A 25,452-nucleotide genomic window follows, 5' to 3' on the forward strand; every position below is an offset into this window, starting at 1 on the left:
GGCTTGTTTCTAAAGTGTAGTTACTTATTTGGGTCTTGTTTCTATCCTATCGTTGTTTAAACCAGTGGTCCTCAAACATTTTCATGTCAAGGTCAAGGACCCCCAGATTAATATGTATTTGTCCGCACTCCGCAGACCCCCCCATCTGAAAATATTTTGTGCCAGGGCAGGGACCCCCCCATACAAGATTTGTGTTGTTACAATTACCAACATTTTATTAATTTTGATTATTATATTTTTTTTTCTAAAACAGATCTACCGATCTACAAGCAGATCGGCTATTTTCAAATTGCCTTAGCCTAGTAGTCGTCGCTTCTTTTGGGCTTGTTTCCATAGACCTGGTTGCTTATTTCTCTCGCACAATCTGGCAACGCTGTACGGCAGCCGAGTGGGGACCGACTAGCCAGTTACGCAGCGGCGGTGGGGTCTCCGCCCGAGAGAGAGTATGTATGGCGTCTCGGCTTGTATCGGCGAGCGAATGAGAAACGGAGACTTGCCAAGAGATGATGGTGGAAAAGAAACAAAGAGACGAAAGTTGTTTTTATTAACTATCGATATAGTCTTATTTGAGCCATCTCTCCTCGGGTAGCCTAAGCCTCACACTCCGTTCTAGAGGGTTTTATGCCCAGTTTTCCCCCCCCAATGTCTCCGATGGAGCAAGTTTGTGTTTTTATGATGCATAGAAGGAGATGAAAACCCGCACGTCCCCATCATCATTGGGCGATTTTTTTTATTTGTATGCCTTTGCTATGTGAAATAGAAAATTTTGAAATTGCAGCTCGTTCTCGGATGCATGTCTAGTTTTATCAATGCCTGAACCTGCTGCGTGGAGGAATTTCTACAATGAAATTCATCTCAGGGCACCGAGTCTTTGTGCTGCTCTGCCATAGCTGAGCAAAGACTGTATTTATTGACAGCCGTTCAAAATGAGACACGAATGGTGAAATGTACTAGTTTGTGCGCGAGGATATTCTAGCTCGTTTCGATGTCGCGCGGAGATTGATGAAACCTTTCGACGAATCTCTTGATTTGATCAATTAACAAGAGGGAGCGATGCGCGAGTATAAAGTGGTGGTCCTGGGCAGCGGCGGGGTCGGGAAATCCGCCCTCACCGTGCAGTTCGTCACCGGGACGTTCATCGAGAAGTACGACCCCACCATAGAGGATTTCTACCGCAAGGAGATCGAGGTGGATTCCTCGCCCTCGGTTCTGGAGATCCTGGACACTGCCGGCACCGAACAGTTCGCCTCCATGCGGGACCTTTACATCAAGAACGGCCAAGGATTCATACTGGTCTACAGCCTTGTCAACCAGCAGAGCTTCCAAGACATCAAGCCGATGAGGGATCAAATCATCAGAGTGAAAAGGTTGGTACCCATCCTTGCATGCGAAAGAATTTATGTCCAAATATCGCGGTTGGTTCAGTATGGATGTAAATGCACTATTTCCTGACATACGTTGGCCTGCAGGCCCTGTGGTTTCAGGATGGGCCTATATAGGCCTGGCCTTATTGGATATTGTACTGTATTCTCCTTAAGGGGCAGACTACAGTACACACCACATGTCTGTTCTGTGTTTGTACACCTGGCTCACATTTTTTCATCATTTTCTGGTCTTAAATGATTGTCTTCTCTGTTTTTAAAGATGTCTTTGTTGGTCCAAGGCAGTAGTTCCATTCAAGTGCCATTTCCCAACAAGGCCATTCTAAATGTCCCCTCTCCTGCTCTTAACAAGATCTCACCTGCACCATCAACAAACTCAGGGCCAGTCAGCTCTGTTGTCATGACATGGCAGATATTGTCTGTCTTCCATGCTGCTGTTTGTTGCACAGAATGTCCACTGACTGTGCTGGATGCTGCAACCTCTGTGAAACAAGTCAGTCAGAATACTCAAGCTTCAGAGCAACAGGGTCTCTCTGCAGAGAGACCCCCAGACACACAACTAAAGCAATAGGGGCTTGAAGTCACAACATTTGGAAAAAGCACACCACTTGTGTGGCCAGTTTCTGCAGAAAGAGTTTTTAATTAACAAACGCAAGCTGTTTGGAAAGACAAGAGCGAGCAACCCAACCAGGACCCAGCCATGAGATAGTATGAACCGCCACACATGATCTAGTGGTGAGGTCATCACCAGTGGGGGATGCTGATTGATACAGAGGTTAACTGAGGGTGTTTGAATGTTCTGTCATGTTATTAGTATTCCTAGCTCAGGGCTAAATCCCATACAGTTAATATTAACTGATTAACAGTTAAAATAAACCGAACGTGGCATGAAGAATCACTGCCCCAATATAACAGCATAGACAAAAATGTATTTACGCTGGTAGTTTAATTATGGGGGATGGATTCTACTGACATACATGACAAGCATCGTTTTTGTGCATGGGATCCTGCAGAGTGTACTGGAGAGATGGCATGCACTGGCCTGTGTCAGTGAATGAATCATGCAGTCTAGGCCCTCTAGGGTGTCAGAGAATCTGCCTCAGTGGATGGATGTACAGTCAGTGTAAACTTCTAGAGAGACATGATTCCATCCTCTGTGGAAGCTGTCACTGAGGATCTTCATACAGCAGGATAAACGCTGAGTTCTATACAAATGCTGTTCATCACTTGGGGTGATTATTTTATTTTCCTGTGGTGTGTGTGTGTATGCTTTTTTTTTAATAACTACACACACTGTATATAGTAATATACTGTATATTATGGGTTAAATACAAAAAGTCAATTATTATTATTATGATGTTTTGACTTATTTGTTTGTGGGTCAATTAAATGCAGGATTGCCCAAATGGCCGTTATAAACATTCACATAAATCCATGACTGGATGAAAGAATGAGGTCAACATGTTTTTTCTCCCATATAAGCATAGACAAAAGGTAGATGAGCACCAAAAGTGTGTGTGTGTGTGTGTGTGTGTGTGTGTGTGTGTGTGTGTGTGTGTGTGTGTGCTACATGTTCAAGTGTGCGCATAAGCATACCACATATCAGGTGTGGCCCAGCTGTGTTTCAAACATAGCCTAATACCCAGAGGGATTCCTGAAATTCCTGTTATCTTATATTATTCCCAAAAGTCACAGGATGCTTTTTCTAAAACCAAACAATCGCTAGAGTAGCACTTCACCATGAGCCTATTCAAATTGTCCAATATATATATACCCAGTTGATTGTGTTGTGGATGATAATTATGACTTGTATCCAGTGTACAGTCCTTCACTGAAAGTTTGTTTACAGTGTAGAAGATTAGCTATGTTTTTATGACTTTATGACTTAGTATTTACACTAGCAAACATTTACATGTTAAAGGTTGAGCAAAGGATACCTCAGACTGGGGGTCTGAGAAACCATCACCAGTGACTATATTAATCACCATTAGTACTACAACATAGAGCAGTTCTTTTAAATATCTCAGGAAAACCTTGCAATTCTTACAGCCTGACTGCAGTATAATGGGCAGGTATGGTAAGACCTTATTCAGAACCGCCCATTTATGTTAGCCCTGCTTGTAAACCGTGTAATACTATTTATAAGCATGCACCTAACCGCTGGTCTAAACATCATCATGAAGAGAAAAATACCCTGCTCACCTGGTATCAGACTTACCTAGCTGAGGTGCAGGAGTAAAAGAAATGTGCACAGATCATCATCTGACTGAGTGTGCAGATGCTCTTTTCATTCAGTTTAAACATCATGAAAATGTGTATTTTGAAATCATAAATGCAGTATTTCCCTTCTTCAGAGTTGGATGTAGATTGTATGCAGCTCCACAACGCTGTGACGAGTAATGGGCAGATTTTAAAACCAGTCGCTTTAAGAATTCTGCCCAACTTTGTTGTTGTGGCTGTTTCTAACACAGCAATTTGACACCTGTGTTGTATCTAGTGTTTGTGTTAGCTACATTATAATGCACAATTTCTTGCTCAATATCTGCAAACTTCAGAAAAAGCTGTTTTTAAGCAATAAATAGAATTGCTGAAAGAAAGACATTTCCCCCAGTATCGATTCAAATATGGTGGAGCCTTTATTTTCTGTTTGCAGAATGTCAAGGAAGACCACAAATATGCAAGGCAAATGCTTGTGTCACATTGCAACGCGATGTAAGCTTGTAGATCAGTATTTTTGGGGTGCGACACCGGCGTGCAACTAAGTATAAACCTGTCTTTATAGTAGTATACACAATGAACGTCCATGTCACTCACATATAGTACGTTTGGTCTTCACTGTTAGTCTCCCATCACTGGCATAGTCTTCCTACCGAATTAAGAGAGACCACCAATTATTTGACTTTCAAATTTAACCTTAACTGATGGCTTAAAGCAAACCAAATTGTAATCATGGGTAATTATCAGCTCAATTTGTCACTGGTGTCATCTTTCATAAAGAAAAACATCACATGGATGCACCTGAGACGTATCATCGGTGTTGTAGCCTTTCATATTATACCGTAATTGTTCTGTCTCCTGTACTATTTTCACTTGTATTGTGTATTATGTCTGTTTTGTATTGATAGTTATATCATCACTTTTAACATCCTGCTCAGGGAGGGACTGCAGATGAAAATTTGCTCTTTGCTCAATCTGGCTCATTTACATGGATGTGAAAACTGAAATGTTGATTAATGTGTCTCTGGTAAATAAATACATAAATATTTCCTCAAACATCTAGGAGACAGTCTGTTTACCAATACATATGCATGGCAATATCTTATCTAAGTCATACTGTTTTCAGTTAAATATATTTTTTTTTATATATATAATCTTTTTCTGGTATACTTTTAACAATAACCATTCCACATAAATGTGTTTTGGACAACTTTTCTAAGCACAATTAAACAATATTTTGTAATTGCAAGTGTCTGAAGTAGGCACCTGAAGTGTAATGTACCAAAAATGTATGAATTTATTTATTTATATTTTTTAATCTCATAGCTCCCCCATTAAGGTGAAAGTAGACACATGCATATTGACTATTTAACGTTGGACAATATAGTCTCATGTAGAAAGTTATTTTGGGTTATGTTGTGCTTTTATTTTGGGGAATCCTACCAATCACACTCCCTGTTAGGTCTACTTCCGGGAGGCATGTGATCATGGAGTTTTGAATGCAGTCACAGGACTCCCAACTGATCTTATTCACGTTGTTAAGACTGTCAATGTACCAAATGGTCAGGGAAACTAGAGAAGTGTGGTTGGAGGTGTTTTTTGGTGTTAGTTTAGCTGTAGTTTGGTATTTCTTTAGTTCATCATGCATTTGTTATAACCTGTATTAAGTAAATAGTCATTTGTATTGTGTCTGCAAATATTTGTGCTGTTGGATGTCTTCTTGTCTAAAGTTATTGAGTGAGTGTCACAGTGGCTTTCACTGTGGATGCTGGTAGAGGCTGAAGTAAATCTCCAGGAAATCCAGCCGGCCGATTGGTTGCACTGGGAGGCAAACTGGAACCGGAAGTTTGATGGAATGCATTGAGGTCAATGAGAGACAGGTGGACCCGCTTATGAATAAACACAAGGACAATAAAGGAAAATAAAAGAAGACATATCACACATTGTTTTCTGCTGTGTTGCTTTTTAATGTGCAGACTATCATTTTATTGAGGTATCTAAAGAGCATATATAAAGAGTATATTTCTGAATGTGCAGTAAGTATGGGATGTTATTGCGAGACTGTCAATCATTGACAGCCTGTCAACCAATACTTGCTATATATACAGTACGAGCCAGAAACGATAGCAGGCACTGTGTAGATACCCTAAAAATAATAACATAGTGTGCACATCGAAAAACAAGTGATCAGAAAACATTGTGTGATATGTCTTCTTTTATATTCCTGAACCGATTATATGACAAAGGTCGCAATCATTCAATATAGTTTGTTCATAAGCTGGTCCAGCTGGCTCTCATTGACTGCAATGCTTTCTATGGATCTTCCGGTTCCAGTTTACCTCTCAGATGCATCAATGGCTCATGCCCGGCGTCGAAAACCCACTGTGACAGTGTTCCAATTCAAAATACAAAAACACAAGAAACACTGCATGTCCTCAACTTCACAAGGATGGGATTTGGGTTAAAAATAGGCGGAGTGGCCTTTTAGATTAATGTTATACATTATGACTTTATTATGTTGCTCTGATTGCTCTGTACAGCCAAATGATCAGGTTATCATTTCCACAAGTGGTTATAACAGATCTGCTAATAATGGAGCGTGGAGGAATTCTGTAGCAATGTTGAAAACGAAGCAATGCATGTGTGCCTTCACTGCATGTACACACTCAGTCCCCGGCTGCTCAGGACTGGAGGGTTCGGGTTGTGTAGTCGAGTTGACTCTGCTCACTTAATTCCGCCCCCACCCAACCCCACTCTCCTCATTGCCCCACCCTGGTGACCCAGCGGTGGTCACATGCCACCCTCCCAGGTCAGGGGTGCTCTCACTCTGAGCGCTGTCACCACCTATCAGTGTCTACTGTTAGTGGCACAGGCAGGCATTAGCACAAAGGCCCTGTAACACGACCGCTGGGAACCTCATCGCCGCACACTTCAGCAACAGTTAGCTATACACCCAGGTGACGCATTCTGAGGGGTTTGCTGTGGCGGTCCAAGCCACTTAAACAGTCCCTCTCTCTACGTAGCCCTGATACGGTGAAGTTCTCTCGTTATTTTGTTTGATGTTTCAAGATTTGCACTCCATGCTACCACTCGACAACCATGATGTATTTAATGGAAGTAAACAAAGCATATAGTTTTAAAAGGATAATTGTTGTATTTGTCCTGCTTAGTTGACCATATAAATGGCCAATTGATCACTCAACACTCACAAATATAATATTTCAAATTGGCTACAACGATAACATTTCCTTTAGTCACCCCTGGCATACGGCTTTTTGTTATTTCACACTCCAAAACATCTCATTAGGCTATTGGACGCAGTGCATTTTAATTAAACCACTCCTAGTTAACTATATACATCTACTACTTACCTCAGCATTGCAGACAGTGCTGCAGGGCTTTCAATGATGGAGTCATCATTACAGAACTTGTTCATGTGCCAGCTGGTCGAAAGGATCCAGGGTCATTAAATAAATGTGTCAGTGGTCTCATTCTCCTTATTGCAGCACTCCGGGGGGAAAAACCCCCCTTCATCTGTGTCTTGGTTTATTGTGAAAGCCGATGAAAAGTGCAAGACCAAAGTCCAATGTTGAGTACTGTTACGGAATTCATCCAAGTGGAGAAGAATCTCTTGAGGCACAGCCAATCTATGATTCAATATTATGCATGTTTGTATAGTTGTTGAATTACAATGTCGTTGCAAGAGGTCCATTGTCTCTGCAAAACAGCCATGTCTATTTGACCATTGTCTGAGCACTGTCTGCTTTAGCCTACAGTATACCACAAAGCTAGGGTAAGACAGAGTGGATAATAATGGCACATTCTGTGTTATGATCAACCAGCGCATGGAAGATCGTGGCAATATATCATTCAACTATTATTAGAGAGAACTATTATCATTCATAAGACTTTTGTACTGTTGCCATGGATAATGATGAGGTGGAGAAAACAACAGGCAATTATGAAAACCGCAACGGAACAAGCAGCCTGAGAACAAATATCTTTTATAGCTTGTTCTTGTTTTCTAAGGCATAAATGCTTTTGGGGGAAAAAGACATCCAAAAAAGAATTGTAATTGTTCAGAGCTGACTGCCAAACATTCTTAATTGGTAACTAAACACAAAGCTAAATTGTGCTACACTGAGTATTTATAATATCAACAGCCCATCCTCATCTGTAGTGATCCATGGCTATTTGGCCTTCTGTTCTCCACCATTATCATAATGGTAAAGTCATTATGCTTCATGTAGTGTGACTGTCACTTTCAAGTAGACCCAGGAATCAGGAGAGGGAGAGAAGCAAGAGGCGGACTGACAGGCAGTTCCACTATGGCCATCTATTTACAAAACCCATAAATTAGACTCTGCTAACTATAGCTTCTTTGCTTCTCCTTTCCCTTCCAGATACGGTAGTGTCACTTTGCATTTCAGATTCCCGCACATGTAATTTGTAAGACTGGGAATTTGTCTTTGAAAGTGTAATTACCCAGTACAGGCTATGAGAGAGTACGGTGGCTATGGGGAGCGTAGCAAGCGTATCTCGTCCTGGAGTGAGAAGCCTGCAGTATGCAGCTTGTAACACTGCCACATATCCTCACCGCTTGGATCTTGTGCAGTTTTGGAAACCCGTCATCATCTGAGAATAGTATCAAGAGCTTTGAAGGAAACGGGAAGAAAGAGTTTCCTTTTGCTACCTTGAGGGGATCCACATGAGACTTTTGGAAGGAGCCTGGAGTACTATCCCAGCTGTTGTTTTGTTAAATCATTAATTCTCTTGAAGTTGTCTTTTTTATATGCCACTGCCTGGCTCTATGGCCTTGCTGCATTGAGGAGCCATGGCTCCTTGTAAATCTACAGTTAAGTAAATGGGTAAATCTAGAGTCTAGACCTTTACTGTAAATGAGGAGCTTATTGCACCTCCCTTACTCAGCCAAACGCTGTCAAATGACTCGGCTTTGTCCACAAGCTGAGTATTCAGCACACCTTGGCCTGCTGGGTAGACTGAGAGAATAGCACCAGGAAAGCCACAGTTCTGGGCAGCATAAAGCACATCCCTCTCCTTAAGCACCATACTTGCAATGCAGCATAAATATTTCATTGCCTATTCACAGCTTAAGCCGTAGACCGTTTCCTGTTAATGGCTTTATTTTTTACAATAAGTCTCTGCAAGTGATTGTTATATCCTGTCATATCTTTGAAAATTAAACAAACCACGGTATGCTTTGGAACAGTCGTAAATGTCAAGTATACTGTGAGACATAGACAGTGGGCTAAATCTGCCAGACTTCCGGTATGGTACTTTATGTGGGCCAGAGCCAACCCAGAGACTTTGGGACCACCAGGACCGGTCACACCCTGCCCTGGCTAGGTCTATATCAGTTGATGCATCATGCATTATAGATAAGCTATGTCTGGGGGAACCGGGGTGGGAGTTTTTGCTGTGCGAGTGTCTCAGTACAAATGCATAGTCAGACTCTCAAGCTTTAGGCTACAGACAGTAGCACATGGCACAGGTTCTGTGCATGTGAACTTCTGTGCCTGCCTCGTTTGCATTGCTGTTTCTTATTCTCAAACTTCTGCAGTTGCCCGGGACTGCCATTGAAGTTGGGGTCACACAGACGCAGCTGCCCTCTGCCCCTGTAAGTGTTTTATGTGATCCATCCTGGCGTTATCCAGTGTTTGGTTCCGGGCGCAGACACAGAGTGGGCAATACCCCACCCACGTCGCCACCATGCTGAATCCCTGGGAGTTTTTGTATCCGTGGCAGCCGCCCTCACACCTCCTGGGTTTGCAGGTTTCCCCTCTGTTATTATGGCTATTTATAGAACTCCTCCCCCTTGGTGCCAATGACAAGTGTTTTTCTTTGTGCTGCCCACAGCCCACTTCCCTGTGATGAGGCTGGAGTGAGATATTGAAACTGTATGTAGCTTGGGTGTCAAATGTAATCTTTGAAAAGGGAGCATAAATTATGTTCCGATATGATTTTGCTCTCCCAGTGAGCATAACACACATCATGAAGGTCAATTTCTTCAGTCTGGTGCAGATCACAGGGAGGAATGCGTTTGATTCCAGAGCTCTGCGATGTTGGCACTGCAGCTATAACAACGGCACAGGAGAGATCAGCTCAGCCGTGCAACGTGCTCATTGGCAGATCAGAAGTCAGTTCCCACTTGAGCGCCCAGGGTCGTAAATCATAAAGAATCCTTCATGGAAAATAGCAAGTAGGCCTACCATCTTTACGCTATCGGCCAGAAACCTTGTATCTCCATATTTCAACTTTTAATGTTTTGTTTTGTAAATGAATGCCTTACTTCGTCGTGCAAGAGTGTCGCAGAAAAGTACAGAAAATAGCCAATCTGCAAGCTCACAACCTGTCCTATTGTGATTTGTGCTGCGTTGTGAGCTTGTAGATCTGCTAATTTGGAAAGATTTGTATAGTGAATATGGTTGAGTCTGTCTGTGGGTTTTATGAATATTTTAAAAGTGAAAAGTATTAACAATAGCTTGTGACTAAATCATAAATACATTGGAACACAGGTTCTTTTTTTTCCATTTCCATTAAGTAACGGTTTTGGACATTTTGTTTGGGCAGAAACAAGGTTTCTACCCAACACAGCAACAAATTCTATTTCCACCTATTTCAGGAGCGAAGAGCTGTGCTATGCATTTGTCAGCCTCTCACATACGCTCATGTGTAAAACTCTCAATAGAATGCTGTTTCTGTGGAACATGCCTTTTTATATGAGTGCACAGTAGAGGGTCAGGACAGGTTAAAGGAGGAGTTCACCCAAAAAATGACAATTACACACCCCATGAAGCCTTGATTTCATGGATTTATTTTTGTTTTTGTGGCATTCCTAAGACAATAATTTGATTATAATAAATTTGTCCCCATTGATTCCGGTAGGAGACACAAATGCATTTGTGTCTCCTACCGGAATCAATGGGGCTAAATTAATTATAATTAAATAATAAAGGAAGGAATGCGACAAAAACAAAAATAAATCCATGAATTCAAGGCTCCATGGGGTGAGTAATCAATAGAAAAAAAGTCATTTTGGGGGTGAACTACTCCTTTAATGGAAGCTTGGATGAGGCAACCTGTGAACTGATGACAGCGTGAGCTTCAGGCTTGCAAGCAACAGATCAGGCCCAGCGACCGCTTCAATCAGAGCAGAGACTAGGGCTGTCGCGATCATGAGATTTTACTTGACGATTAATTGTCATACAAATAAAATATCACATCTGCCCTGTGCAAGTTTTGTTTACGAAGCCTAAAAGCCAAATGTTATTTTATTGTATATTTTGCCTTAACCGCAATAGCTGAATGGCGCAGCCGCATACCAAATGCCCGCAAAATGCCTTCTTCTGCGTGTCGCCAGTTTGACTCCTTGCCGGCCAGACTGTTTGCTGTGTATCATGCCACCTTTCCTCTCTTTACCTCACCGTCGCTGTCAAAATAAAGCAGAAAACTAAACAAAAAGGAATCTTTTTGAACAAAAAAAAAGCAAGAAAAACATCATGGACTTGAAAGTTTATTTTCCATAATATGTTGGTGCACTGCTGGACAAAAGGGAGATGCATACAGTACGTTCACTCACTGTAGTCCATCATACTCTACAAGTTGCCCATATGCAGCTGATCAACTCCTCGTCGCTTTTGGTAGCACACAGAGAACTGTGAAATCTGCCCTTTAGAACCTGGTCGTGTTGTCTTTGGCTGCTGTTGAACAGATCCTGAGAACAGGAGATTAAAGTTCACTGTAGACAATGTATTCATGGGTAGATCAAAGTCGGCTCATTCTCAGCAAGTTAAAGCTTATTTGGCAGCGGGAACCTGCAGCATGTGGCTCCTGTGAGATGCTCAGGCCTCCTTAGTGTATAGGAGAGCATTGCGGTCTCTTATTCTGCGTTCCCTCCATCTCTCCACTACTTGTTTCCTTGTGTACCTGTTACCAGAGTGGTCATGAAAGACAGTGGGTGTGTTTAAGTCAAATAAACAACATAAATAATGTAGGAGCATGAATATTTCATAGAGCGAGGCCAACATTTGAAAACTCTTAACGATGATGAAAGGTGTCTGTGTGCATGATTTCTCTCTCATCTGTGATGTTGCTCTTAATCCTGGTATGCGTGTTTGTTGCTGGTTCAAATTGGCTGCAATAGCTTTGAAGGAGCTTTGCACAAGTTGTGCTTGATCTTTTCTTGTGTTATCTCTTTTTATGTTAAACATAATTAAGGTGAAAGGCCCCACAGTGTTTCCTTAGTATTCTATGGTACCGATGTACCGAATATCAGCAAAAGAGTTTGTGGGAATAATCCTGGCCTCTTCAGAAGCACAGACCGTGGACCCCCCATTTGAAAAGATATGCCAGGGACTAAACCATTTTAATTTCTTGGGGGTCCCAATCTACACTGTAGTTGTGTACTGTAGTATCATCATCGTCAGTGTTAATGTAACTCTGAGAGTGTATAATTGGACAGAGTTACAGACACATAAGGGTACATTTGGTTCCTAACTATTAATTTGTCTGTGGACCCCCTGGAACCCCCTCAAGGACCCACGGGCGGTCCCCGGACCCCACTTTGAGAACCACAGCAGTAACCTACATAATGTGTGTCTTTACTGGCTCTCCAGTAAGTAGCCCAGTTCCACGGTGGCATGCACTGCTCAAGTAACATGGCAGAGAGTTCAAAAGCTCACAGGATTATGGCCACTTCCTGCCCCCAGGGGAGTTGGGGCTATGTCGCCCATTTCCTGTTGACTGCTGGGTCAGGCTTCAGACGTGTAACTCATCATCGTGTCATGAGAATATAGGCTAGCACATGTGGTTCTCAACCAGTGGTCTGGGGACCACCAGTGGTCCTTGGGGGTGGTACCAGGGGGTCCCCAGCGAAATTAGTTAACATAGTGGCACAATCATTTTAACCACTGGGCTTTGGCTATTCAAAAATAGCAGATATACAAGCTCATAGTGCGGCACATGAGCTTGTAGATCTGCTATTTTTGAAAAATCTTGAAAGTGTGTGCATGTCTTTGAATATATATGTTTTTTTAAAGCGAACATTTTTAACTCAAATCTTTGCTTCTGGGGGTCCCTGGCACAAAACTATTTCAGATGGGGGGGAGTCCGCGGCCAAATACATATCAATTTGGGGGTCCTTGGCATAAAAACGTTGGAGAACCACTGGTCTAGCACATGGAGAGAGTGGTCTACTCTTCCAAGCGACCCCGCAAACATTGGATAACTACTATAGGCTCTTTTTGCATGGTTAATTGATTGTCTTTCAGTGCCAGAGAAACTGTCTTGTAGCAGTACATGTAGAAAGATGGATGAGGAGTACGTGTGTCACTACAAGCAGAGTGAAATATGGCTGCAACTATCCATTCGTCGTCTTAGTGATTATTCTACAGATTACTTTTTCAATTAACCAAATAATTGAGAAGCACTTTAGAATGCGATGCATTGTGAGCTTGTAGATCTGCTATTAAACACTATTTTAGAAAATATATTATTTCATTAAAATCTATATATTTTTTATTGATTGAATACTTTATTAGACAGAAATGCACACAGTACAGTCGGGTCCAGTCATACACTTGAGCTAAAAGGATAACCCCAAAAAGTCCGATCTGTTGCACCCCTAGAGTGAAAGCATAATGATCACCGTTTTCCTCCTTAACCATTTGAACTGGGGGGAACACTCACCCAAAATATCAGATCTACAAGCTTGTAGATCAGCTATTTTTGGCGAAGAGATATCGGTGTAGACGGGGACGGGGGGGGGAGGCAGTCCAACTACAGTTGCAACTCGGGTCCGTTTCACCAAGACTAGAGGGTTTAAGTGGTTAAGAGTAGACATTTCTGTTTATCTCACTTTACTCATGTGATGTCTCTCTCTCTCTCTCTCTCTCTCTCTCTCTCTCTCTCTCTCTCTCTCTGTGTGTCTGCCTGGGTGTCTGTGTCAGATACGAGAAGGTCCCAGTGATCCTCGTGGGAAACAAGGTGGACCTGGAGAGCGAGAGGGAGGTGTCTGCCAGCGAGGGCCAGGCACTGGCCGAGGAGTGGGGCTGCCCCTTCATGGAGACTTCGGCCAAGAGCAAAACCATGGTAGATGAACTGTTCGCCGAGATCGTACGGCAGATGGACTACGCCGCACAGCCAGACAAGGATGACCCCTGCTGCTCCTCTTGCAATATACAATAGCCCACAGGGCCCTTCAAGGAGCAGATCAGGCAGGAAGTCTACTTAGAGGAAGTTGTTCCGACTTCAACAGAGAAATATACTCCTAGACACAAACACACACATACACACCTTCACATGTGTACACAAACAAACACACCAACTGAACAAAAACTCGTGGTTGAACTAGTTGGATTTTAACACTCACTCTTTGGTGCATAAAATCAGTCATGGCATAATAATAATAATGACATGTCAGTAATTAATAGAATTGAATGAGGAATGCAAGGAATTTGCCGCAAGAGAAATTGACAAACGCTGGACAAATAAAAAACAAAGTGCACTCGCCTTATGTTACTCTCTGGTTTCTGTTGTTTTGGTGCATTTTTTTTTTAAATCTTCTGGGTTGATACAAAAACTAAACTAAACAAAAAAAAGATCTTGATTCATCAACAGCGTAGAGTTACTTAATCAGGTTTTGTATTCTCTAGGACAGTTGTTGTGCAAGCTGCTTTGGTAAAGGATTTTGTTAAAATTATCCTTCTGTTGTTTTGTTCTGTTTTCATGACCCAGTTTTAAACACAGTATATCTAGCTGGAGTGCTCACGGCATTGTTTCTGTTACCATGCAGCCAAAAAGCCACTGTACACACAGACCTAAGAGCTACTTGTTTTAAACATTGATGAGTAATTGATTAGGGTGTACAGTTTATTTTTCTCTAAGCTTACCTTTTGTTAGTTTTTTTAATTGGTTGGCCAATTTGTTATTATTATTTTTACATACAGTACTTATCACAGACAGAACCAAAGAGGTGACTTGAAAGCGCCTCCATTTATTTTTTAATTAGTATTGGTTTAAGGGAATGGAATGAAAATGGTGTAAAAGTCAGTGTCTTTCTTGAAACATCTGGTGCAAACTAGAGGTGTCATCTCTTTTCCAATTTTGTCATTTTGGAGATCCAATAGTAAGCATAGCAGAGTCTCTCACATATTGTGATATTTTAGTTTGTTTGTTGCTTGTTCTTTTTTATTTATTTTTTTTATTTGTGGGGGAGGGGGGCCTCTAACAGCAGATTACTGTACATTGTATCTGCTTTATCCAGAGGGGACAATGAGCCCATCTCTGAGTATTAATATCTCCACTAACGATCTCTTAAAAAAAATCTTCTCTTCAGGAATGGATGACATTTCAAGTGAAGACGCCAACATTTGTCATAAATGATTTCCATTTCTGTTCTCCGCCACTATCAAAAGTTTTAACTGGGTGTTGAGATTTTCAAACATCCCTATTCCCATTGTTTATGTATTCAGAGTATTCAGATTCATTATAAACGAAATAATAATGATTATGGCGAAAAATAATGAGAATAATTATTGGTAGTGTAAATATTTTGTATTGAAAGTGCCAGCTCCTTTGAAGACACTGACTCAACACGTGGAATTGTCAACTGTATGCATGGCTAGTAAACAAAAAAGGACTTTTATTGTTTGAGATTAATATAGGCTGTGGAAATGTGCAAAGCAAATACATTCACGTCTGGATCTGGACACTGTTCTCAACTGTACATCTATATTGCCACGGGAACCAGACTTTCCCCCGTGTTACCATTTTCATTGTTGATTTTCTATTTTTTTATGTGACCATTTACTCTTTATTCCCTTCCCTAAATGAATGGTGACACTGTTTCATTTGACACCTAAACAATAAAAGTGTGTTCAACACTAGACTGAGACTACCAAGCTTAAGTGACAACATTTCTCTGAAGTGAGTGGATTGACTTCAAAGGGCAGGTAACAGGTTTGTTTCAAAATGTCGCTGGGACACTGGGAGACTATTTTAGAAGGAAATTAATGATTTTATATCACGCTTGTCCTGGTTGTTTGTATTGTACCTTCATGAATAATATAAATTTGTGTATGTCCCCATTGAGTGGTACACAGATATAGATTGATATCTTTGTTGTTGGGTACTGGTCTTGGAATATGTATAGGTTTTTTCTAACCACATTTACTTCTAGCCTGTTCAGTTATGGGCCCAAATACACTGTTTACAGGTCCTTAGACTTAAACCACATAAACACTAACTTCCCTATTCTGGTCATGTCATCATAATAGACAAACATAGATAAACATCTGTCAAACATTACCAGAAAAAAAAAGCAGATCTACTTGCTCATACTTTGTGAGCTAGTAGATAGTATTTCCGCTATTGATATACAATGACATACATAGTGTTTAAGTGGTTAAAAAGGGACAAAAATGTCATTTCCTGTCCTATCAAATTATGCTGTTAGAAAAACATATGCGTTGGTCTGACTACAGGAGCAGTACTGTGCATGGACTGCTTTAATGACATCTACATGAGATTATAAAACAGTCCACTTGACTGTTTCAGATTTCTGAGAGTAATTTTGACTGTATTTTACAAATACTCTGGCACTAGGTACTTCTAGGTAATGGAAAAATGCATTCATTAGGCCCAGTTAAGCTACTTGTTTCCAACTAGGTAATGAGTTATGCAAATTACCAGAAGTGTCAACAGTAATTTGATCGCAAATGCTATAAAGCCATTAAGCTCCTCATCGGCACATCAATGTGGTTCTCAGAGAAAAGATGTAGAAGGGTGAGCCAAATCAAGTTTACTGTAGTTTGTAATGTTTTTTAAGTAGAGAAGTACCTGTTATCTAGTTTTAAACAAGCAAACATACTGTAGGTCTAATGCTGGTGTCATTTAGTATGCACATATCTGTCAAGTATTCTTGTGATTACTTAAAAGCTGAGGGAGAAAAACAATGCTGTTTCTCTCTTGGCAAAACCTTTAAAACTTCTTGCACTCTTATGTTATCTCTCTCTCACTCTCCTTTCTCTCTCCAGGGGGCACTACAGCCTCCATTAGGGGCAGCTCACACAGTGAATACTGAGAATTGTTTTGTTTGTTTATTTAAGATGAAATTATGATTGTAGATATACTGTACAACGACTATGCAGATAGCCAATTTGAGCTGGGATGCATGGAGGTTCTCTTGTTTGATCCTGGCAAATGGATTCCCAGCTTTGAATTACATTTAGTACTAATGAACAGATGTTGCATTGTTGTGGCCACAGTTTGATGTGTTGTGACATTGCAAATATCCAATGAAACACTTTTTTTTGTGATATGAAAAGCTAACATTCTCTTTTCTTTATTTGGATCCCCACTAGCTTCAACCGATGTAGAGTAGCAGCTACTCTTTTCATTTTGACTTTCATGTGATCACTGTACCCAGGGAGGACGAGGAACCTAAAATTTACTTGAGAGATGAAAATGCCAGAAAGGAATGATCAAAGCCGCCTCTTGGTTCCTGTCTCTTCTTGGTTCGCCTCCAGGCTAATTTTAGCAATGGTGTTAAATCACTGATGGACGAGCAAGTGCCACATCAGGGGAATCACTGGCTAATAGATCCAAAGAGGTGTCTGTGTGCATCTCCTCTGGGGCACCTGTCAGCATCCACCTTCGCACACCAATTGCTGCCTGCTGCACCTCCTTAAACCTAATCTATGCTCTGTCGTCGAAACTAGCCCATCTACAAGCTCACAATGCATTGTGAGCTTGTAGATCGGCTAGTTAAATCAGTATCAAGTATGAATCAGGCTTCTTTAGGCTGTCTGAGAATGTATGTGCACAGGGACCACATTCTCCCAATACAGCCTGTTTGTGCTGTCAAGGCTTGTCAAGGTGCCTCATCCAGACAGATGAGACCGGACAGGCGGGGCCTAAAGATCCTTGAGGTCTCAGCGGGGTTCATTAGGAGACAAGGAACCTCTGGCATTGCTCGCTATTCAACAGCATCATTCATGTCTATGGGAGGATTATTTAGGCAATGCGATGCAATAGGATCGGATTATATGCAAAGTCTAATGAGAATGGATTGTTAGACACTGGAGAGCACATCCGTTTGTGTTTGTCATGCATGAACTAGTGTGTGACAATATTGTACACTCCTGGCAAGTTTGAAAAGGTCACCATGCACTCTGGTTCCTCCCTCCCACATGTCCTTACCACAGAGTCATCACAAGAATGACTTTCAGAGAATGCAAAGCAGCACAATGAGAGTTTGCATCCTCCGTGGAGAGGACAGGCTTGAAATGAGAAAGAAAAAGAACCTCCTGAGCTCTGGCGCGTAGGTGTATGAATTAAATAGGAGCTGACTCATGGTTACCTGTTCTCTGCACTGTAGGCCAGAGGGGCTGTAGTGCACAAGCGCTGCAGCTGTGACACATTGTGCATTGTTTGTTCCAGCTGAGGTCCACCACATCAGTATGTCAATTGTCAACATGAAGGCGAGAGCTGCATTAGTCACGCCGTACAGCGGCCCTACACCCCACCTTCCCCTAGACACCCCTAGTCTCTAATCTCAGTTGCTGGGGTAACTACTCTTGGCACACAGCAGCAACAGCAGGCCATGTAAAGTGCTATCGCCTAATTTAGACTTGGTTATACGACCAGTGTTGCTCGCCAGAATTAGCTGAAAAACGTAACATGACGCACTTGTCAGTTATTTTCAGCAGGCGACGTTGTATGACGGCAAAAGTATAGGCATTGAAGTATAATAAAGAAGCTTGTCCCAAGGAGGAGTGGAGCTCTGTTGGGAGTTGGGCATGTGAAGGGGGATCCAATGCAGGCTGGGACTGCACATTTAATTGAATAACAAAAAAACAAAAAGGCAAAAAAATAACTGCTTCACTAACCACAATCAGGTGCATTTTTTTCTGTAGGGAAAATGCCTTCTAAACAAGGTGTTATGTTCTATTACAGCATCCCTACTATGCAAATCAAATTACAATTTGGTAAACAAACAATCTTTGTGAGTGAAAAGCCTTAACGCTAGCATCTCACATTTTCCCTTTGTTTTCATTGTGATTGTTTCCTTCACATTTGCTGAACAAGAAATTAAGTCACATCACAGTTGTTCAGCTAAAGCAATCGCAATGTACGTTTTTGTCAATATTGTACAGCATAGACCACGCAAAGGAGCCAAGTGCATTAATCCTCACAGCGATCAGTGGAGCATTTAAAGTGTCATTTGGGCTGAAATGTGTAGAAAGTGAAAGTATGTTTGTACTTAAGAACATTTTGAGCACAGATGAACAATAGGCATCAATGGGATTAGATCTGAAAACAAGGCAAGTTTATTATAGCATGTTTCAACAACAAGGCAATTCAAAGTGATTTCCACACAAAAAACATGAAAAGAATACATTATAAAAGGACATTTAAAAAAAGTAAGAGTTCAGAAAATAAAAAATTAAAATAAGCTAAAATAAAATAAAGACTAAAATACAAGAATATAGCTGCAGTGCAAGACATGAATCATAGGCCACAATAAAAGGCAGCAGAAAACAGCAAAGTCTCCAACTTTTCTGAGTTGTCGCAGACCTGCAGTTTTCTGCGGGAGTATTCCAGAGATGTGGTGCATAAAAATTGAATGATGCTTCTCCCAGTTAGGTTTTGACTCTGGGGATAGAAGCAGTCCTGTCCCAGATGACCTGAGGGGTCTGGGTGGTTCATAACGGAGCAGAAGGTCGGAAATATATTTTGACCCGAAACGATTCAGTGTTTTATAAACCAACAGTAATATTTTTAAATCAATTCTTTGACAGACAGCGAGCCAGTGTAAAGATCTAAAGAACTGGAGTGATATGATCCACTTTCTTGGTATTCTTATGGAAATCAACTGTAGCTGTTTTAGGGAGACAAGTAGGCTAAAGACACCGTTACAGTTGCTACTTAAAATAAATGCAAGAACAAAATAAATGCAAGAACAAGTTTTTCCAAAGCCTGCTGAGACATATAGTCCTTAAATCCTTGATATATTCTTAAGGTGATATTATAATAGTTGGATAACAGCTTCTCAAAAGAATCACAGTGTACATTCACTCATGGAATCAAACCTAGCAATGTTGTTCACTCACAGCCTTGATGTGTGAAGCATGTTGGCACTGGACGCACAAAGCCTCAGATGGATTTCAGTCGTGCAGCAGAACCCCCCACACACACACACCTCCTACACTATCCTCCACTGCTGTCCCCCTGTGCTGTCTCACACCTTTCATATAACAATGGCGATGTGAGGGGGAGGTTGGGAGAAAGAGAGAACACTCAGGCTAGGCTAGGACCATCACAAGTACCTAATAACTAGGAGTCATTGCAACCAGATGCAAACACATATACATGTCAATTTCACAGTCTAATTGCAACTGTAACAGCGTAAGGGATTTCTGAATTTGCAAACAGCAGCCAGTAGAAATTTCAGACATGTCATAGCGATTCACAAAAAAAATCACTTAAAAATCAAAATAACCCATCTCTTCATCACAGCATTTGCAAAGGAAGTATTAATACCCAGATAATGCAAGGTTTGGAAACTGCTGGTTTATCTCAATATACTATCCATAAATTTGTATTGTATGTATGTTTTTCGGTTGCTTAGTGTCCCTGAGCAACACTTAACCCTTAACCGCTTGCTGTGCTCATCATCATCTGAGTAGCCACCAGCTGGGTGAAGTGATGAATTTCCCCCGTCATTAATAATATACACATATACACAAATCTAGTAAATTGTAGTTTTGTTCTACAAGACAGAAAGAAACATGTTAAGTCATTCTGAGCTTGCAAATACAGTGTTTCATGTCACTGAAGTCATCCCTTATGCTTAAATCGGAGTGCAGATACAGTAACCATGTTGTTATTTGCCTTATGATGGCTAATAGAGGGGGAGAACCAAGTACTTGTGAGACATGATGTGACAGGACAATATTGATAAACCACCATTGCCCATTGACCACTGTTTTCTGATGTATGTGCAAATACACTCAACTGAAAAGTTTCGATCTCTGGTTAGATTGGATTTTTTTGGGCCTTGGAGAAACACAGATAAAAGATCCAGCAGATCCAACTGAACAGGTGTATCGAATTAAACTAAATATCAATCAATCAAACTAAATACTGCTTGTGCAACTGTGTCAACCAGGTGACTTCTTTGTACAGTAGTCTATGTTTCTCCACATGGCCTATTTCTACTATGTTTCAGTCATCAGTCTTGATAGGCACAGCATGGTGAATTTTATGTTTGAATGCTATTTGACTCAGAAAATAAGAACCCTTCTAAAAAGCAAAATCATACATTTTTATGTTTCTATTTTCTAGTCTAGACTCAGCAGCAGTTAGGAGCAGCTTGTCGCTGACAGGGCCTCTTTTCCATTTAAGCTGTTTATGATACAGCAGCACCCCTGCTAGCTGTGGAGGTGGAGGTCTCTGCACGAGATCTGTTGTCGATCTGCTCTTCAGGGACCATCTCCCGTTGCTATGCCTAAAATGGCCTCTCTTCACAAAATAGTTTCCTGCCCTCTGCTTGATCAGCTGTAACAATTCCCCACCCATCTCCCCTGCTAGCACTGTACATTCCAGGGATGTTTGACATGTCTGTGTTGCCAGACATGATCAAGTATCTAAAGTCGGAATGATAACAAGATATTAATTGCTCCATCGCAAATATGACCATCTCATCTGTTGACAGTACTGAAGTATCCAAAATCAGATACCAAGATGCACATGTCACACAATAAACATGAGAAAGTAACTAAATGCTACTGACAGGTTTACAATATTAAGAATTCAGATTTACCATGTTTCTTGAGTTGACGTAGGGTACACTGGGAACTGATAGGGGTCAAATACTGTAGCCTACCAATAGCACAATTTAGGTTTTTACTGCTACTTTATCTATGTGGAAATTGCTATATTACACTTTAATGCCAATTATGAATCTGCTTAAACAAATACATTCAAAATAAATGTACAATATAGTTTTGTGTTGGCATGGTTTGCAGTATATCTGGAAATTATGTCAAAACCATTCACTCTGATTCACTTGATCTGATTCGATTGATCACTGGCTGTGATCAATGGATTCTTCCCATCTAGTTTAATCAAAGTAGCACTTGTGATAGAATATGAGCAACATGGGGATTTGCAAATGGAATTCAGACTGGGCAGGATATTTCTGAGTGAGCTTAACCTAGCAACACAGGCAATTACGCTGGAGTTCGAGTGCAGAGCAATAAGTGTGGAGGTGTGGGGCCCTGCACTCATTCCAGCCTGAGCGACAGGAACAGCGGGGGATAGAGCAATGTAAAAGTCTAGCTCTGGCTTTAATGGCCTGTTATTCAAAGGAAGAGAAATGGTGACTAAGCAGAAGATTTGACTCATGTTGCAGACTCAAAGGGGAGCACTTACGTTTTGGAACATACATTATTATTATTATTATTATTATTATTATTATTATTATCATTATTATTATTATTATTATTATTATTATTATTATTATTATTATTATTATCATTATTATTATTATTATTATTATTATTATTATTATTATTATTATTGTTAACCTTCTCATAACTACATAAGTTGACATGTCGAATCTTATAAATGTATTAAAAAAGTGATGAATGGGATTGGGAATAATGATAAAATAGAAAGGCGGGCTTAGTGGAGGGCAAATCTCTGTTACGAGGAACAGCCTAATAATACTTAAACACTCTCTGATGCAGTAACGTCAAACTGGGTCTCTCTGTCTCACTGTGTCCAGTGCACGCAAATGTATGCACCTGACCTGTGTCATGGGTGTGCAGTGTATGTTGTCACATTGGCATGTTGTCACACCTTAATCAGACATGGGCTTTAACTGAACAGCACGTCTCTCCCGTGAGCATGCACATGCACCATAGGTGCTGCAGTCTGTGTGTGTGTGTGTGTGTGTGTGTGTGTGTGTGTGTGTGTGTGTGTGTGTGTGTGTGTGTGTGTGTGTGTGTGTGTGTGTGTGTGTGTGTGTGTGTGTGTGCGTGTGTGCGTGCGTGCGTGCGTGCGTGCGTGCGTGCGTGCGTGCGTGCGTGCGTGCGTGCGTGCGTGCGTGCGTGCGTGCGTGCGTGCGTGCGTGCGTGCGTGCGTGCGTGTATGTGGTGCACCCAAGTACCTTGGTCTCTTCATGGTGCACACACACTGGATGTGTTGACATACATCAAGTCAATGAATCCAATTAACTTTCTATGGAGAGGATCCGACACAGCCGCACAGTGCATGATGATACAGCAAGGTTTACAAACAGTCCCCATACGTTATAACATACTGTAGTGTACTGCTTTGCTATAAAATGATATTGTGTATTAATTGGCCGCCATGAGTTAAAGCAAAAACAAAACCAAGCACCGCCCAAGGAGGCATATACATAACTGCAACGCAGCATCTAGATCTAGCATCGCTCTCTGGCCTGAGCGTAGGGGGTCCAGTGCATGTAGATGCATTGTAAACTCATTTGGTGTGTCTGCACCATCTGTCCTTTTATCTGTCTGCGGAACGTGGACACGGCCTGCATCATAGATGCAAAAATCGTCATGCGATTTTAGTGCGAACACATGCAAACGTCATAGGTGCCAGTGCCACGGCCTCTCTGTGTGTCTCTCTCTCTCTGTCTCTCTGGCTAATTGTAAAACAGTAGGCCTAGTGTTGGATTACGCACACTCTCACTAGTAGTAGATCTGCTGGATGGACAGCTTCACCCCGATTCACTCACTCCATAGCCTCATAGCACATACATATCCCATAGAATGCGATACAGTGGGTCTGAGAATATGAATTTACAGAAATAACATAGTTGTCGCTGACGGCTTGGAAAAATGTTTGAGGGTTCCAGGGGGAATGCAGAGCTTTTACCACCCCATAATTATAACTGGGCTGTACCATATGCTGATAAACAATATGCCTGACCGAGGTTGGATAAAGTGCAGCAAATGCTAGGTGATAATTTGTTCATCATACAGTATACCCATATTTGTACCCTTATTTATTTACGAAGACAACAAGAAACCCGCTTCTGCACTTTAAATTAGCACATTGACGAAATTAGCACTTTAAATAGATCTGAGTGGTCGCTCATGGTGCCAGGTTATCAACAGCAGGCTATTTTTCATTGTAGGCCTACATGTAGAGCAGGGGTAAGCAACCTTAGGCACAGGTGCCATCATTGGCACGGGGGAGGGTAATCACTGGCACACTGGCAGCATAAGTGTTAGAGAAAGGATTTTATTTTTCTTTCAAAGATCAAGCAGACAAGGCAAAGTAAAAAAAAAAACAGGTATGCAAACGCTGAACTCTGACTGATGAATAAGATGAGGTGGGATCTGGGAGATAGGTGGGCGTTATTCCTCTAATGATCATTACAATGTCCTGATGTGAAAGAAAATGTTTGTATGTATATGATAAATGTCAAGAAAAGAAAAACATGGCACTTCGTCTCAAAAATGTTGCGACCCCTGATGTAGAGTGATGTAATTGTAAAACAAAACGAAGGCCAGGGATCCAAGATCCACATAATGTCCTAGTTAATAACAGATCTGTTGTGTGTGATTTCCGGTTTGGCTCCTGTTTATTTTGTATTATAATACAGCTCCTCCAGCAACTCAACCAGCAGTTGGACAAGCAAGGCACTGTGTGTGTTTGTTGATTAAACTACACCAGTCAGTCGCATTCCCTTTAAGGAGTGCAACAACTACAGTACAACAACAACAGGTGGATATGCTGTTGACTTGCTTTTGATTGTTTCCCCACTACAACAGAGAAATATTACATGTTGAAAATGTACACAGCAGTATGAATGCCTGTTTCTTTACTGATTTACTTACCTTGGCTTTTTCCACTATTATATCAAGATTTCATGTTATTCACTGTTCTCTGGGCATGTCATGTGGCCATAATAGAACCTGACATTATATCAGAATTCTAGTGAATATCTCTGCCTCTGCCAGTGCAACACAGATTTGTGGTTTTGCACATTTTGAAGCACATGTCTGTGTTTATGTCTGTGAGTGCTTTTGAACCGTTGTTTTACTGTCCTTCAATAAGGAGTCATTATTACAGCCTCATTTAAATGCACAACCTGCCACCATGTTTTCATTAAAGGACAATTACTGTAGCTGCTTAATCAGTCTACATCATCACAACCCACCTGCTGATGAAGTCTGTAACGTGAAGACAGCTGAACTCCTCATCAATAACATATTAAAGGACCACACCAGCCTTTGTGACATGTGGGTCCTTTGTCACACTTTTTTTGATAGGATTTCATTCCTCAAAACTGTTTTCATGCCTCCACCGGTGGACAGCCGTGCCAGGACCATCTGATCAACAACGATGCTATGGGATCTCGTCTATTGTCTGTCAGTACATATGGAGGCTGTCAGTCACAAAGCGTGTATAGTGCAACAGGTTTGTCACTTGATAAAAAAATATATATATATAGTTATGTGTAAATATTTTGTTACTCTCCATGGAGTCCAATTCATTCTGTGCTCTCAGTGCTGTATAATAGTGGTTCTCAACATTTTTAGGCCGTGACCCCCCAAAATAATCATATTTGAACTGGGGACCCCCCACCATGACAAGCACTTGGAATTGTAGGAGTTGAGGCATTACATTTAGTTTGACTTGGTTCCAGAGGAAGTTGCTCTGCAGGCCTTTATGCAAGGATTTTGTCCCAACAGCCTCTGCGAGCAGGTTTGCCTATTCAGCCCACAGATGCCTACGAGAAGCAGAATGGATCGGGCACACTAGACTCCATTTGAAGAAGAGAAAGTGC

At 41.3% G+C, this 25,452-nt stretch overlaps 1 protein-coding gene across 1 annotated transcript; it reads left to right on the forward strand.

Annotated features, from left to right (window-relative positions):
- The first annotated feature begins 430 nt into the window (after positions 1-430).
- Positions 431-15,516, forward strand: rap2aa (RAP2A, member of RAS oncogene family a). The gene is made up of 2 exons (XM_080457070.1): positions 431-1,367; positions 13,568-15,516. The coding sequence occupies exons 1-2, from the start codon at positions 1,054-1,056 to the stop codon at positions 13,803-13,805; spliced, it is 552 nt and encodes a 183-aa protein (XP_080313196.1). The 5' UTR covers positions 431-1,053; the 3' UTR covers positions 13,806-15,516.
- The last annotated feature ends 9,936 nt before the right edge of the window (positions 15,517-25,452 follow it).

Source organism: Gymnoscopelus braueri, assembly GCF_963280865.1.
Source record: "Gymnoscopelus braueri genome assembly, chromosome: 18".
Taxonomy (NCBI): domain Eukaryota; kingdom Metazoa; phylum Chordata; class Actinopteri; order Myctophiformes; family Myctophidae; genus Gymnoscopelus; species Gymnoscopelus braueri.

Excerpts from the sequence above, each read along its gene's own strand:
- rap2aa (XM_080457070.1), top strand. The coding sequence starts at position 1,054 with ATGCGCGAGTATAAAGTGGTGGTCCTGGGCAGCGGCGGGGTCGGGAAA. Across the intron at positions 1,368-13,567 it reads CAAATCATCAGAGTGAAAAG|ATACGAGAAGGTCCCAGTGA; the intron begins GTTGGTACCCAT and ends TGTCTGTGTCAG.